The 14,741-nt window shown below is 42.4% G+C and overlaps 1 protein-coding gene across 4 annotated transcripts in view; it reads right to left on the minus strand.

The window, feature by feature from the left end:
* MGAT5 (alpha-1,6-mannosylglycoprotein 6-beta-N-acetylglucosaminyltransferase) overlaps positions 1–14,741 on the minus strand; it is a 367,372-nt gene that overhangs the window by 126,038 nt on the left and 226,593 nt on the right. For all 4 annotated transcript variants that reach the window (XM_067742121.1, XM_067742120.1, XM_067742119.1 and 1 more), the window contains exons 7-10: positions 12,568–12,639; positions 10,425–10,586; positions 6,882–7,051; positions 3,118–3,252 (exon numbers count right to left, since the gene is read on the minus strand). In XM_067742121.1, coding sequence (XP_067598222.1) covers positions 3,118–3,252; positions 6,882–7,051; positions 10,425–10,586; positions 12,568–12,639 — 539 coding nt within the window. The remainder of the gene's footprint in view (positions 1–3,117; positions 3,253–6,881; positions 7,052–10,424; positions 10,587–12,567; positions 12,640–14,741) is intronic.

The raw sequence follows: 14,741 nt of genomic DNA on the forward strand, positions 1-14,741 counted from the left end.
TTTGAATATATCATGCCACTCCCTTCTGGCTTGCAAAGTTTCTGCAGAAAAATCAGCGGATAGCCTTATGGGGTTCCACTGTATGACTTATTTTTCTCTTGCTGTCTTTAGAATTCTCTCTTTAACTTTTATCATTTTAATTATGATATGTCTTCATGTGGGTCTGTTTGGGTTCATCTTGACTGGGACCCTCTGTGCTTCCTGTACATGGATATCTGTTTCCTTCTTCAGATTTGGAATGCTTTCAGCCATAATCTCCTCAAATACATTTTAGATCTCCTTTTCTCTCCCTCTCTCAGACACCTATAATGTGAATGTTGGTAGACTTAATGTAATCCCAGAGATCCCTTAAACTGTTCTCATTTTTTAAAATTTGTTTTTCTTTTTACTGCTCTGATTGGGCAATTTCCATTATTCTATCTTCCAGACGAGTTAGGTATACTTCTATTTCACTTAGTCTATTATTCATCCCTTCTAGTGTGTCTTTTTTTTCATTTCACTTATTGAATTTTTCATTTTCGTTGGGTCTTTTTTATACTTTCTAGTTCCTGGTTAAAACTCTAACTGTGTTCATCTACTCTTTACTCTAGTTTAGTTAACATTCTTATTACCAATGCTTTGAATTCTTTATGCAGTAATTTGTTTATTTCTGTTTCATTATTTTTTCAGGGGTTTTCTCCTGTTCTTTCGATTGAGACCAGTTCCTCTGCCTTTTCATTTTGCTAAACTTTCTCTGCCTCTATGAATTTAGGTGAAAAAGTGACCTACTGTAGTCTTGAAGGGGTGTTCTTACATGGGAGTACCCCTATACAGGCTGCGTGTGCCCAGTGCCTTTGGCGGGAGAGCTGGATTTGATGTGAATGCAAGTCACCCTTTCCTCAGGGTGTGCTAGCAGCTATCACCTTGGTATGGGTGGGGCTGGAGATGAAGGGGCCAGAGCTGAAGGCGGGTGTGAGGTGGGGCTTCCTCTCTGCTCGGTGGCCATCACCTCCCTATCAGGGGTGGAGTCTGATGCCAAGGTGCTGAAGTAGAAGCCCTGAGGTTCAGGCCCGAGCTGGCTCTGTTCCTTTAAGTGTGTGCTTTCCCTTCTCCCAGCACTGGGACCCTTACCCCAGAGGACGAGGGAGTGCTGAAGCAAGGACAGAGGATGCAGGCTCTCAGCTTGTGTAGCTTGACCACAGAGATCTGAGCTGTCTCCAGCGCACTGTCTGTACAGGCACCAACAATTGTTTCGCTCGCTCTGCTCAGATGCAGCCTTGGGTCCAAGTACCCTTTTGCCCCTCACAGTCATTCATTGCCCCCAATCTCCTCCACCCCTGCCTTGCTGCGGCACCCTTGGCAGGTGGAGCCTGCGTGACCTCTCAGCACGTACTGGAGGGTGAGTTGTGGTTGAGTGGCCGCCGTCAGAGGTCTGGGCTGCTTCTGATGCACTGCTTGAGTAAGCGCCAACAATGGCCACCGCCTCCCTCACTGCCCAGGCTCCATCCTGGGACCAGGTCGCCTCTGTGTCACACAGTCTTCTCTCTCGTGTGGCCACCCCAGCTCCAGTGCCATCTTGTGACATGGAGTAAGTGGGGCTAGAGCATTTGCTGGGCTAGGGCTGGCACGTGCTGAGGCAGCTGCAGGAAACCTCTGTCCGTCCTCTCTGCCCTGCCTCAGGAGCAAGCCAGGGCACACATGCTCCACACAAGCAGGGTCTAGGCCTTCCACAGCTCTCCTGTTGGTGCCAGTGGTCCTCCAACCTAAAAAGGGGGCTTGTTTCCCCTGTGTATAACTCCACGACTCAGGTGCCCAATCTGTGGCTCTCACCGCTCACTTCCCAGGGCAAGTCTCCACTTGTGCAATCTCCCTTTTCCTCTGAGTCCCCTCCCAGGGGTCCCTACCTGATCCCTTTTCTTCCCTTCCTACCCGATTACATGTGAATCTTTCTTACAGTCTTGGTTGTACAGGAGTCTTTCTGCCAGCTTCCAGTTGGTTTTCAATGAGAATTGTTCCACAGTTAGATGTATTCTGGATGTGTACATAGGGGGAGGCGAGTCCCACATCGTCCTACTGGGCCATCTTGATCAATCCTCCATATTACTCTTCTTTAATAAGAATTACTAAACTCAAACTAGGTATTTTTTTTGCCTGCTGAACATTGAGACTTACAGCTACTCTCATGCAAGTGTTAAAAGTAGTGTTGGAGATACAGTAGTATCAAACGAAGCCTTTTTTAGAAAGATTGAAAGGAAATTGAAAAAATTTAAAAACTTCATTATATAATTCAATGTTATTTAGTGTCATGCTTGTAAAATTGTTTCAAATGTTGGTCCATGTAAAACTGTTTCAAATACTAAACCATGGTCTCAAACCCACAAGAGGGAAACAGTGAGATCTTCTACTAATAAAAACTGTACACACAGTAACACATGCACTCTGGTGATACTAAGCATGAGGCTTATCTTTAAAAGTACAAGACCCCAGCATTCAGACAAGTTACGCCCAGATTTCTCTTCTAAGGATGACAAGAATACCGGTGGGGGAAAGGGACAGAGAAGTAAGTCATCAACTCAAACCTAAGGAACACAAGAAATGACCCTGTCCGTAGCTTATCAAAATCATTATTTGATTAAACAGATGAGATTAGTGTAGACAGACTGACAGAGGCAAGCTAAGTGTTAGGGAAGGTAAAAAGGAGGTTGGATACGTGTTTTCTATTTTTAAAAGAAATCAATGAAAATAATGAATAGCACTTGAAAGTCAAAAGGCACCGAGGAGAATCTGAACTTCAATTAGGAATGAGAAACACTCTATACAGGGAAGCAGCCGCACAGCACAGGGGGATCAGCTCCGTGCTTTGTGACCACCTAGAGGGGTGGGACAGGGAGGGTGGGAGGGAGACACAAGAGGGAGGAGATATGGAGATATATGTATATGTATAGCTCTTTCACTTTGTTATACAGCAGAAACTAATACACTGTTGTAAAGCAATTATACTCCAATAAAGATGTTAAAAATAGAGACAATTACTAAAAAAAAGATAATATTTGATAAGCTTTTTCTACCAGCAACCATGTAACCCTTGTTAAAGAAATAAAAAGCTCTAAAAACTTAAGAACAGTACGTAGCACTTACTGGTAATGAACCCAGGATGGTCCAAGAGTTTTCTTGAATTGAGCGAGTCCTACAATATCAATATAAATGAGCTCAACAATTCTGTCTCCTACAGTTGGGCAGCCAGATCGGTTTCCTACAACCTTCTTCATTATTCTAGAGAAAGGACAGAAGAGAGGGGGAAAAAAATACAATTTACTGCAAGGTACTGCACTTAGCAACTTTAATAGGTAAATAAACATCCCAAGAATCCTTATCAGGGAGGATGGCATGGCCCTTCCCAGTCAGCTGCCTAACCAAGTTCTGCCCACTCATCACGTCCATCCAAAGCCTCAATTCTGACTCTTGCAAAAGCAAATGGTTGTATACAAACACAGCCTTGGAAACCAAGGGAGATCTGGGTCTCAATCTGTCTCCATTTAATTTGCTGGTCAAGAAGATTAGGGAGGTCTTTAAGTACTGGTGACAGGGCCAGATGTGTTTTATTTAAACAGATCATTGTAGAAGCAGCATGAAGCAGTGGGTCCCAAACATGCCTGCACATTAGAATCACCTGGGGATCTTTTCCAACGTCCCAAGCCCAGACCATATCCCAGACTAATTAAATCACACTCCACTGTCTAGCAGCTGTGAGATCTTAGAAAGTAACTTAACTTCTCTGAATCTTTCCTCATTTAAAACACACACACACACACACACACACACACAACAGGATTGGATACAGAGAAGACGGTAGGACAGCAACCTCTCAGGAATTCTTCAGGTAGTTAAATTAGGTATTCAGTGGAAAGTACCTATGTATACTAGATACTCAGTACCTATTAGTTTCTCCCAGAGACTGTTCTTCTCATACAGCCCTTACTGACCTCCTAAATGTCTTCCATTTCTAGCCTCTACAATATAAACTTCTTTCTGTACTGTCCTGTACTGTTTGCAAATTTCTTTTATGTCTAATTTTTCCTTCTGACTAGAATGTATCACAGAACTGGCACTATAGTTTATAAGTTTTCATTATCCTTCCTTCCATCCACCCACCCATACAAACCCACCCTTGCACTGAGACAACATGCTTGATCGTACATCAATTTCACATGGGTGGGGCAAATAAGTGCTACCCATACTGCCATTCACCCAGAAATCAGTCATCATTGGCCTTTGTATCCCTGCTCACACCCCGTAACAGTCCTTCACCAGATTATGGACACCCTACTCCAAAGGGCAAGAGTCATCAATAGGGCTCTGCCCTAGAGCTCCATACTGACACTGCCCCAGGCACCCTTTTCTCCACTGGGTTTCTGAAAGAGGTAGGTTCCATATAACCAATTTCTTCCCAACGATTTGAAAATGTTTTCTGTAAAGGCCCAGGTAGTAAACACTTGCATCTCTGCAGGCCACACATTCTCCGTCACAGCTATTCAGCTCTGCTCTTGGAGAAGGAAAGCAGCCACGGGTGTGGCTTTGGGCCCGGGATACTTGATTAGCAAAAAACGCACAGGACTGCATTTGTCCTGCTCAGCCATCGTCGCTGACTCCTGGTCCACCCTGTATTCAGTGGTTCCCAAACCTGCCTGCACTTTGGAATTACCTGGAAGCATCAACAGATACTTATGCCTGAGTCCTACCCCCATAGGTTGTCATTTAGTTAGTCTGGGATATGGTCTGGGCTTAGGGAGCCTAAAAAGATCCCCAGGGGATTCTAATGTGCAGGCATGTTTGGGAACCACTGCTCCATGCTGCTTCTACAAGTATCTACTCAAATAAAACACATCTGGCCCTGTCACCAGGGCCTAAAGACCTCCATAATCTTCTTGACCAGCAAATTAAGTCTCTGCCTGGTAGATCCCTAATATGCCTTTTTGGAGCTCCCTGGGGAGCGCCTATTCCCAGAGCTCCCACTGTACTCCATTTCTTTACCCCCGACTCATTCATTCATCCCTTCACTCATTTGTTCAGTAAATAGTTATGGGCACCCACTGTGTGCCAGGCACTGTTCTAGGTGCTCAATACACAGTGGTGAGCAATATTCACAGATTCTGCACTCCCTGCGCTGAGCAGCCTCACCTCAATTAGAATTAATCACATTGCAATTAGTGTCAATATTGTGCAACGTATCAGTGGTAATTATCAAAAGGTTGGCATCTCCTTGGCCACACACTGGTCATCTCTGTATGCCCCATACCAAGAAGCAGCCCACAGAGAGCGCAGAAGGAATGAACGCTCAACGTATGAAGGCACCCACTTCGTACGTTGTGTTCCCCAGTGTGTTTTAAAAGAAGCGGGAGGAAGGCAACAGGAGGCAGCTGTTAAAGGGACAAAAGTGGTGAAGGGCTCAGAAGACCTCAGGTTTATCGAGTTCTGAACGGAGCACTGTGGTCCGGTGGTCAAGAGCACAGGCTTTGAGGTCAGGCAGACAGAGGGCTCAAATCCTGGCTCTTCCACGTACTCTCCATGGGACTTTGAGGAAATCTTTTTTGGTCTGAATCTCAGTTTCCTCATCTTTAAAATGCAGAAAGCAACAGTGCCTACTTCCAGGTTTGCACTAAGGACTAAAAAACATAAAACATGTAAAACACTTAGTAACTGGTGCATGGGAAGCGCTCAACAAATGTTAGCTTTTTTTTTTAATATTTATTTATTTTGGCTGCTGCGGGTCTTATTTGCAGCACACGGGATCTTTGTTGAAGCATGCAGGATCCTTAGTTGCGGCATGCAGACTCTTAGTTACGGCATGCATGAGGGTTCTAGTTCCCCGACCACGGATGGAAGCCGGGTCCCCTGCGTTGGAAGCGTGGAATCTTACCCACTGGACCACCAGGGAAAACCCCCAAATGTTAGCTCTTAATAGGCATCATCACTGTTATGGTTGTCGTAACTGTTGATACTACCACTGTAACTAAAGCCCGGCTCGTGGTTTCAGTGTATGGAAGTCATTTAACAAAAAGAGAGCTGACGTTATTTTACGGATATTACTGCTTTCATCCCGATACTGCAACTAATCCGTTGTGGACCTCAGACTTAACACAAGTGACCTCTCTGGGCATCAATGTTTTAGACAATAAAGTAGGAGCAGGGTGAGACATACATTGTCTTAACACCTCTTCCATTTCTAGAATGTTCCTTCAAGCCATTTCTCTTGGAACAGTTGACATATTGCTAGATGTTAACTTGGCTGTTGGGCAGAGAGTCTCCATGGGCAGTTATCCAAAAAGGAGGGAAAGGGCTCTAAGCATTTCTGCTTAGCCAGTCGTGTCAATCTAAAAGGGATTAAGAGAGGGCTTGAGCTAGAAGCACATTTCAGTGAAATCAAAAAACCCAGGCAGAGTTGAAAGTGGGCTAACTGAAATAGGATTGGATCAGGGCTTTCGAGAAACTCATTCTATCCAAATTAAATTGCAAACAGGAACCTGCCCCGTTTGAAGATTTAGAAAGCTTGCTGTTGAGTGGGGAAGGGTATGAGTTTCAGCAAGAGACAGGGAATTAGGAAAGTCAATAATGTTGCCTGCTGCAGATGCCGGAAGCACCTGTAACAGCAAAGAATAAGCTCCTTAGTTTGAATTTTCTGGCATTCATTTATCAAGCCTCTGGAGCCTGCAGCTACAATGAAAACATATTAGCCTTTTCACAGTGTATGTATTTAGCTTCTGAAAATAATCTTCTTATCTCCTGTTTCATGAATTATCACTTTCATTTTCCTCCACAAGAAATTACACACCAAGAGAGGGCTTTAAGAGTTTACAATTTCTTTTTTGTATTCTGATTTTAAAATTGAAAAATAATCTCCTTACTCCTTGAGCTCCGCCAGTGAAGCTGAAATCCTAATGTCATGGCCCAGTAAGTACAGAGATGTAATTAAATCACTCCACTGAACTAATTCACCAAGAGGGCCACCACTGAAAGCTGTCTCTGCAATCTTAAATCCAGATTCCTTAGTCAGGAGGCCCAGGTGAACAAGGACCTGAAAAAACAAAAAAAGAAAAAAAAAAAAAAGAAGAAGAGGCACATACTGATTCCCGTCAGACAAAGTACAAACTCCACAGTAACCTACCCAAAAGCCACCACCAATTCCAAAGTCATGTTTACGTTCTAATGAAATCTCCACATGGGGTAAACCATTTTTCTAGAAGGTACAGAGAACGGAAGGAAATGATTTTTCATTGTTGTTTTAGAGGAATAAAGTCATTACTGCATTTGGTATGAGTATGAGGTAGGGACAGATAATCCTGTTTTCCAAAAGTGGGGTACATTTGGAAAACCGGAACCAAAGGGGAATCAAGCAGGACGATAAAATATCTTTTAACTATATTGGGCTTTTTTCCCACAGCTGGAATACGTTTAAGCTTTTAACACAGAAAATTTCAAACACTAACAAAAGCTGACATGACAATATAGTCAATTCCACTGTAGTCAACAATTATTAACTTCAACAATGATTAACTCCTGACAAGTCTTATTTAATGTACATCCCTCATTTTCTCCCAACCCCTCTAGCTTATCTTGCAGCAAATCCTAGACAGCCCAACCTTTCACCTGTAAATAGTTCAGCTGGCATTTCTAAAAGAAACAAACTTTCACTTAAAAAACATAACCGTAACATCACCCAACGCCCCTGACATAGCTATTAAATCCTTAGTATTACCCAATATCCAGTTAGTCTATACACTTGCTCAATTGTCACTTATTTTTTTCAAGAGCAGTTGGTTGAGTCAAGTCAAATAAAGTGCACAAATTGTAATGCCTCATACATCTCTTCCTTAACCTACAGTGGTGCCCGATTATCCTTTTTTGGGGGGATAGAGGCTGGTAATTTATTTGTCAAAGAAATTGGGTTGCATTTCCAATAGAGCCTCTCACACTCTAGATTTTGCTGACTGTGTAACAGATTCTTCTGTCCCCTGTGTTTATGGTAAATTAGTAATCAGATCTGCAGCCATGATCAAATTTGTATTTGATTTTTGGGGCAATACTACTTCGCAGGTGGTGACGTGTACTTCCAGTGGTGAGAACGAAATCTGGGTGTTTCTGTTTTGTGATGTTAGCAGCTACTGATGATCACTAGCCAGATGCAATAATCCATTAGGGGTTGCAAATGGTGATATTCTATCATTCCTCCTGCATTTATTAGCTGCAATACTTCTATAAAGAGAAACTACCCCTCACGAAGGACAGCTTACATAGAAAAAACCTGGCAAATACTTGATTTTTTACTTGACAGTTTTCAAAATAACTAATTTGATCTTTAGCGTACTCTAATGATGACCAATGAGGATTTTAAATATATATATATCTCATTATAAAATCATGAATATAAGTATATTTGATGTGTTTCAATAACTGCAGTTATTATTCTTACTCATTACCAAATTGTACCACCTTGGGCAATGGGAGACTATTAAAGTTGGCTTCTAAGTTCTTTGACAAAACCCAGTAGTCTTCAATAGTTTCTTTGCTCTCTGACACGACAAGGCGTTCCAAGCTCATCTGGTACAATGTCTGTCTCAGGCCTTAATCAGCCATTTTTCCAAGAACCTTTTAGGCCATTTAGTGAAAATGGTATTTAAAGATCAAAGTCTGGTGCCTAGCATACTCTCGATGATCACTGTTTACAGGCCTTTTCAGTGGACATAGCTAGAAAATTTATTTTTCCTCAAGGATAAAAATAATCATGAGTTCACACTGGTTTTTCCAATTCAAACCCAGGATTACAGGAGCTTTATCAATTTTTATAACATTATCCATCTCACATCTGTTACTTCCTTTCTCTCTCCCACACTGAAAATTCCACTTCTCCAGGACACTAACATAATTGCTAATTTGCTTTATTCCAAGACACATAATGGATTCGGAAGGAGAATATCAACACCACCACCTCTTACAGGATTAGAAAAATTGTTTTAAGATATTTTTGCAGTTTTATTTTATCATGTGTGATATCCCATCAGAAACGTTCAAAGTACTGTGCTCTGAAGTCACTAAGAACAGCCCTTCTCTGTGTAAAGTAAAAGTAAAAGTGGACACGTGGTCAGTTCATTTGCTTTATTTTTTCCTTATGATTTTGTTTTGTAATTAAACTGTTTTACACTTAAGTAAAATGATTCCAGTGTCAAATCTACAAAGCGAGATATATTCAGAGAAGTCTAGTTTCTATACTTGTTGCCTCCACACTACCCCCTCTGACTCCCCTTATTAGACATCTTTTTATTGTGGTAAAACATACATAAGCTTTACCATTTTAACCCTTTTTAAGTGTACAGTTCAGTGGCATTAAGTACACTCACACTGCCGTGCAACCATTACCACCATCCATCTCCTTTATTGTTAATTGCATGCTTTGCTATTCCATTTAAAAAATCTGAGCAAGAAGCATATATGTATATCATGTATACATTATATATGTGTATATATGTGTGTGCATATGTATATATCTATAGGTACATATGTAGGTATAGATACAGATATATAGATAAATTCCTTCTTCCTTTTAAAAATAATGTTCACTATTCTCCACCTACCATGTCTTCACATAACAATATATCCTGGAGATAACTGCAGAGGATTATATAGAAATTACTCTTTCTTTTCATAGCCCACCTGGATCTGTGACCACATACTCTTTCCTGGAGGACTCTTTAATGCCAGGATGTCTGGTCCTGCTGTCTCATAAACTCAAGGGATCTAAGCAAAACTGACTCATTAAACTGTGACTTGGGGTTCTGCACGTGTATCTGTATTTTTGCCCCAAAGGTATCAAATTAGTCAAATTAGGAATACTAAACTCATTTTTCATTTATTTTTAGATATGGGAACAGATTGTTTACTTTTCTCGTTTATTCTTCATCAGAATAGTTCATCTAACGTCATGGCCACTTGATGTATAACTAATAGGAACATAAGCAGAAGCACCACCAAACAGAACAGCAATGAAACTCACCAGTTAGTTGCCCAAATCCCAGAGCTGACACATACCAAGAATATGAAATTGTCATGATGATGTCAACAGGAAGTTCTTCCAGATTGTATTCGGGTAAAGAGCAGAGAATTACATTTCCTGATGCCACTGACACAGAGTCAGAGGGTTCATAGCAAAATCTTACAAGCAGATATTCTGCCTGGCTTCACCCAAGAAACATGTGTACCAGTTCCTGCTAAGTATAATTACTGTAACCGGGGAAAACGACAGCCCCAAACAATGGCTGTACAAGAAGAGACTGCACAGATTCACCCTGAGGGAATATCATTTGAGACATGACATTTCTCTTAGCCTGTCTCCACAAAAATCAAATTTTCAAGAAAACTGGCACCCAACTGAAGTGAATTAATCAGAAACTCACTTTCTTCCGCTTTCTCTTTTCAAGATTCTGCTTCTCTGCCAAGGACCTGATTGCCTGGATCCACGCATCAGCCATTCGCCGGATCCGTAGCCTCATCCATCGGAATTCTTCATGCTTTTTCATCATACTGTAGAGAATATTAAAATCCGTACGAATCTCTGCCTAGAAACAGAAATTTAATAAAAATGAGTAGAAGATAAGAGGTCCAAAAGCATAATGGTTTTCATGATGTGACATTTGAAAACTTGAAAGAGACAGTCTATTAAACACAGGGCTTCAAAAGCCTGGTCTGCTGAATAGCTTTGCTTGAAGCGCCCAGGACTGCAAATTGAGGCAAAGGCCTCTTGACTGCTGCGCTGCTATAAGGGACATCATTAAAAAATCAGAAGTGGAGAAAGGCAGCACAGACTTGCAAAGCCCTGAGCTACGTCAAAAATGCATATTTTACAGGGAATGTGCTTGATACACCTTGAAATTCTCTGCACCCGAATTTACTGGCCCCTTGATCTACTGCAGGGTAGCAGACTCCTGGGAAAACTGAAGTCAATTATTAACAGGCTACCTGCCATTGTGTAGGCTGCCAAAAAGCCTCATTCTGTCCACAAAGTTAAGTAGGGAAATAAACGCTCATCCTCTAGTTTTGTCCCAATCCAAACAAACAGAAGTTTATTATTTTCTAAGGAATTTAAAAGCCAGGAATACCATTTTCCTATAGTAACTGAATAAAATTTCAAATTCAAGCCAAAAGGGCTTCCCTGGTGGTGCAGTGGTTAAGAATCCGCCTGCCAATGCAGGGGACACGGGTTCGAGCCCCGGTCTGGGAGCAACTAAGCCCGTGTGCCATAACTACTGAGCCTGTGTTCTAGAGCCCGCAAGCCACAACTACTGAGCCTGCGCTCTAGAGCCCGTGAGCCACAGCTACTGAAGCCCACACACCTACAGCCCATGCTCCGCAACAAGAGAAGCCACCGCAACGAGAAGCCCGTGCACCACAACGAAGAGTCGCCCCCGCTCACTGCAACTAGAGAAAGCCCACGTGCAGCAGCAAAGACCCAACACAGTCAAAAATTTAAAAAAAAAAAATTCAAGCCAAAATAACTTAAAAGTCAGGAAGACTATTTTTCTAAGATGGCTGGATGCAACCAGCAATTGAAATAACAGAGAAAAATAATAACACTAGTATTTTTTTCATATAACATCTAAATAAAACATTCACTAAATCCATCTTTCAGCAGTTACCATAGTTCACTCCAACACTCATCTGACCATGTCCTTGACTCAACAGTTTCCCAAGAATGCCATGGTCTAAGCGAGGCTCGGCAAACTCTGGCTCTTGGACCAAATCCCCCTCGCTATGTAAAGTTTTATCAGAACACAGTCACGCCCACTCATTTACACATTGCCTACGGCTGCCCTGTGCCACCGGTCAGAACTGAGTAGTTGCAACAGAGATCTGGCCTGCAAAGATGAAAATATTTAGTATCTGGCCTGTCACAGAAAAAAATTAGCTGATCCCTGGGGTGAAGAATAAAGACTTGAGCTTTTAATACAAAGCTTTTCCAGCCCCTACCTACCTTTCCCATTTCATCTTCATTCCAGCTCATCCAAACCCCTATGGCCTTGTCCCACTGAACCAGGCTCTACTCCCTGAAAATGCCACGCTCTTGTACAGGCACCTGTCCCCCTGCCACCAGAGACATCTTTCTCTCCTTGACCTGGTATAAACTCATTCAGCGCTTTAAATTCAACTCCAAGGTCATCTTCTCTTTACATGCTCTCCTGACCCATGCAGGCTGAGATCGCCACTTCTTTATTAATTTCCATGGGCCTATGTTTCAGTGTTGACACGGTCATTATTTACAACCATCACCTTCATTATTAAATCACTGGGCGCCTCCATGTCTGGCACCAGGTCTTATTCGTATCAGTAGCCTATCACGTAGGAAACCTCAGAGAACCGCTCAATAAATAAACATATGCTAACTGGTTGACTGATTTGGTCACTCAGACTTCCACAGGGCTGGGGATAGAAGTTCTTCCGTTTACCGTTATTTCAGATTACAGCTGGCAGAAGACTCCACATGTATCACTTGGCATCATACTCAAATCACAAGCCTAGTAAGAGGTTTCCAAAATCACTTACCAATGAATTACGATCAGCTTCTTCGTAGGGATTTTTTGCTCTCCAAGGTAAATGAGGACACCAATTTTCAACCTGAAAAATAGAAATCAGAGACACTGAGTATGCTGGTGCATCTGTAAATGAATTAATGTCTGTGCAAAGTTCCAAGCACAGTTCCTGGTACACAGGAAGTGGGTTAAGTGGGTTATTACTATTACCGGTCAGACTCCCACACTTTTAGCTAGCCATCCAGAGGCAGGGCCCCTCTCAGATGAAACGATAATTAGCCAAGGTCCCAAGGAGCGTATCATGACACTTCACATCTGTCCTTCAAAGACTTCACAGTGACTGATTCCTTAATCATTTAATCCTCGAACTTCTACACAGAAGGAGAGGGGGTCTTGCAGCAGAAAGTTAAAAGACTTGAACACTGCTGCCAGGGAATGGGAATGCAAAGGTGCCTCTGTGCTATTTAGCAAGAGGACAGGAATGACTGCTGTGGTGTGGTGGGCACGGAAACATCAAGGCATATGAGCCACAGAACTCCATCGTGTATCACCAAATTAGGAATGCAACAGAGAGTTTAAGGCTAACTGATCAAGGCTTCCCCTCATTTTCTGGCTGTTCACTTCACACTAACTCAAGGAACAGGGTGATAAAACCTATTGGAAACAGAGATGAAAGAAAAAAAAAATGCCGCAGCAATCTTGTGAGAGCCATTCTGGAAGATGGACTGTTCTGTCAATGCACTGGAGTTTAGAGAGCTGGGGGAGGAGGAAATTTACAGGAACGACTTCGACAAAGGTTAACAAAGAAAATTAGGCAAATTCACACTTTCTAGTAAATGAAAAATGCACTGAGCAATACTGATGTCTGACCTCTTTGCCAAAACTGGCCATATAATTCCAAGATAGCATGTCACCCATTTATTAATATATGAGGTTATTAAAGATGGTTAATAAACAGGTGCTGAAAATAATGTTTCTGGGGCCAGGTGGACCTATAAAAATGAAGAGTACAAGAGGGTGGGGGGCATCCTTGGAGCGCACGGGGGGGGGGGGGGGGGGGGGGGGCAGGGAGGCGTGTGAGGTCAGAGCTCCTGGGTCAGCAATGCACAGTCACACAAGCTGGTTGGCCCTCCAGCTCCTGGTGAGTTTTCAAAGAAACAAAGCAGTTTCACTACTCTAGAAATCTCTCTTAAAGCAAGGTGATTTTGACTAGGACCCGAAATAATTGGGCAATCTGCATAAAGCCCTCTGCCGCTGCAAATGATCTGAAAGTAACAAGCAGAGGGCAAAAGCTTGGGGGAGGGTGGAATTCCTGGATAGGAAAAGTGCACAATATTCTGTTTTCTTTTTGTGGAGTCAAATCAGACTTGGCCATATTTGTGAATGACGTCAGACACTCAAAAGGACTCCTCGTAAGAAAAGTTGCAGTGGTTTTTACTCATAAAAAAAAGAAAATACTAACTTGCCTGGAATGCCTATGTCTAAATACTGAGCCCTTATACAGCAACATCACCATGAAAGGCAAAATCACCAAGGAAAAGCACTCTATTGACACAAATGAGAAAAGTGAGAGAGAAGCAGCAGGAAAGAGGCCGCCAAGGGGATGAAGCCTCGGCTGGTCCCAGCAGCCTACACACGACACACATGTGTGCCTTGTGTTCTCAGGCCGGACTGAATTATTGAATTCAAATTATATTTTTGTAAATGGACTCAATAAGACAGTGCTTTAAAGCGTATTTGTAACGTGAAGGCTTCAAATGGATTGTAGACCTGATTGTGAGACCTTCCACCGCACAGAAAAAAGCGTGAGGATGCGCAAGCAGGGTATAGATTTGTAGTCGACCCCACACTGAATAAATAACAAAATGTACACAGCAGCATGTCAGGATAAAGAATGTCCTCATGAAGAGCACGATAGGGAAAGATGAAACACGACTATGAATAAAGCGAACCAACCCAAAGGAGAGGCATGAGTGAGGTCAGGTAAAGGAGAGTACATTCACTCCTCTGCCCTTAGAAGAATCTTCTGAAATTTACTCGCAGGAAAATACAGTCCAAGGTGATCTTCTAAAATACTGGCTTCCCTACAGAATACTCAAGACTTTAATTCCCCTTTGAAACTGATCTTTATCTCAGTTCTTCTTACTTTAAATCACTGGATAATACTGGGCAAGATTTCAAGGGCAA

The sequence above is a fragment of the Pseudorca crassidens genome, chromosome 6 (genome assembly GCF_039906515.1).
Source record: "Pseudorca crassidens isolate mPseCra1 chromosome 6, mPseCra1.hap1, whole genome shotgun sequence".
Taxonomy (NCBI): domain Eukaryota; kingdom Metazoa; phylum Chordata; class Mammalia; order Artiodactyla; family Delphinidae; genus Pseudorca; species Pseudorca crassidens.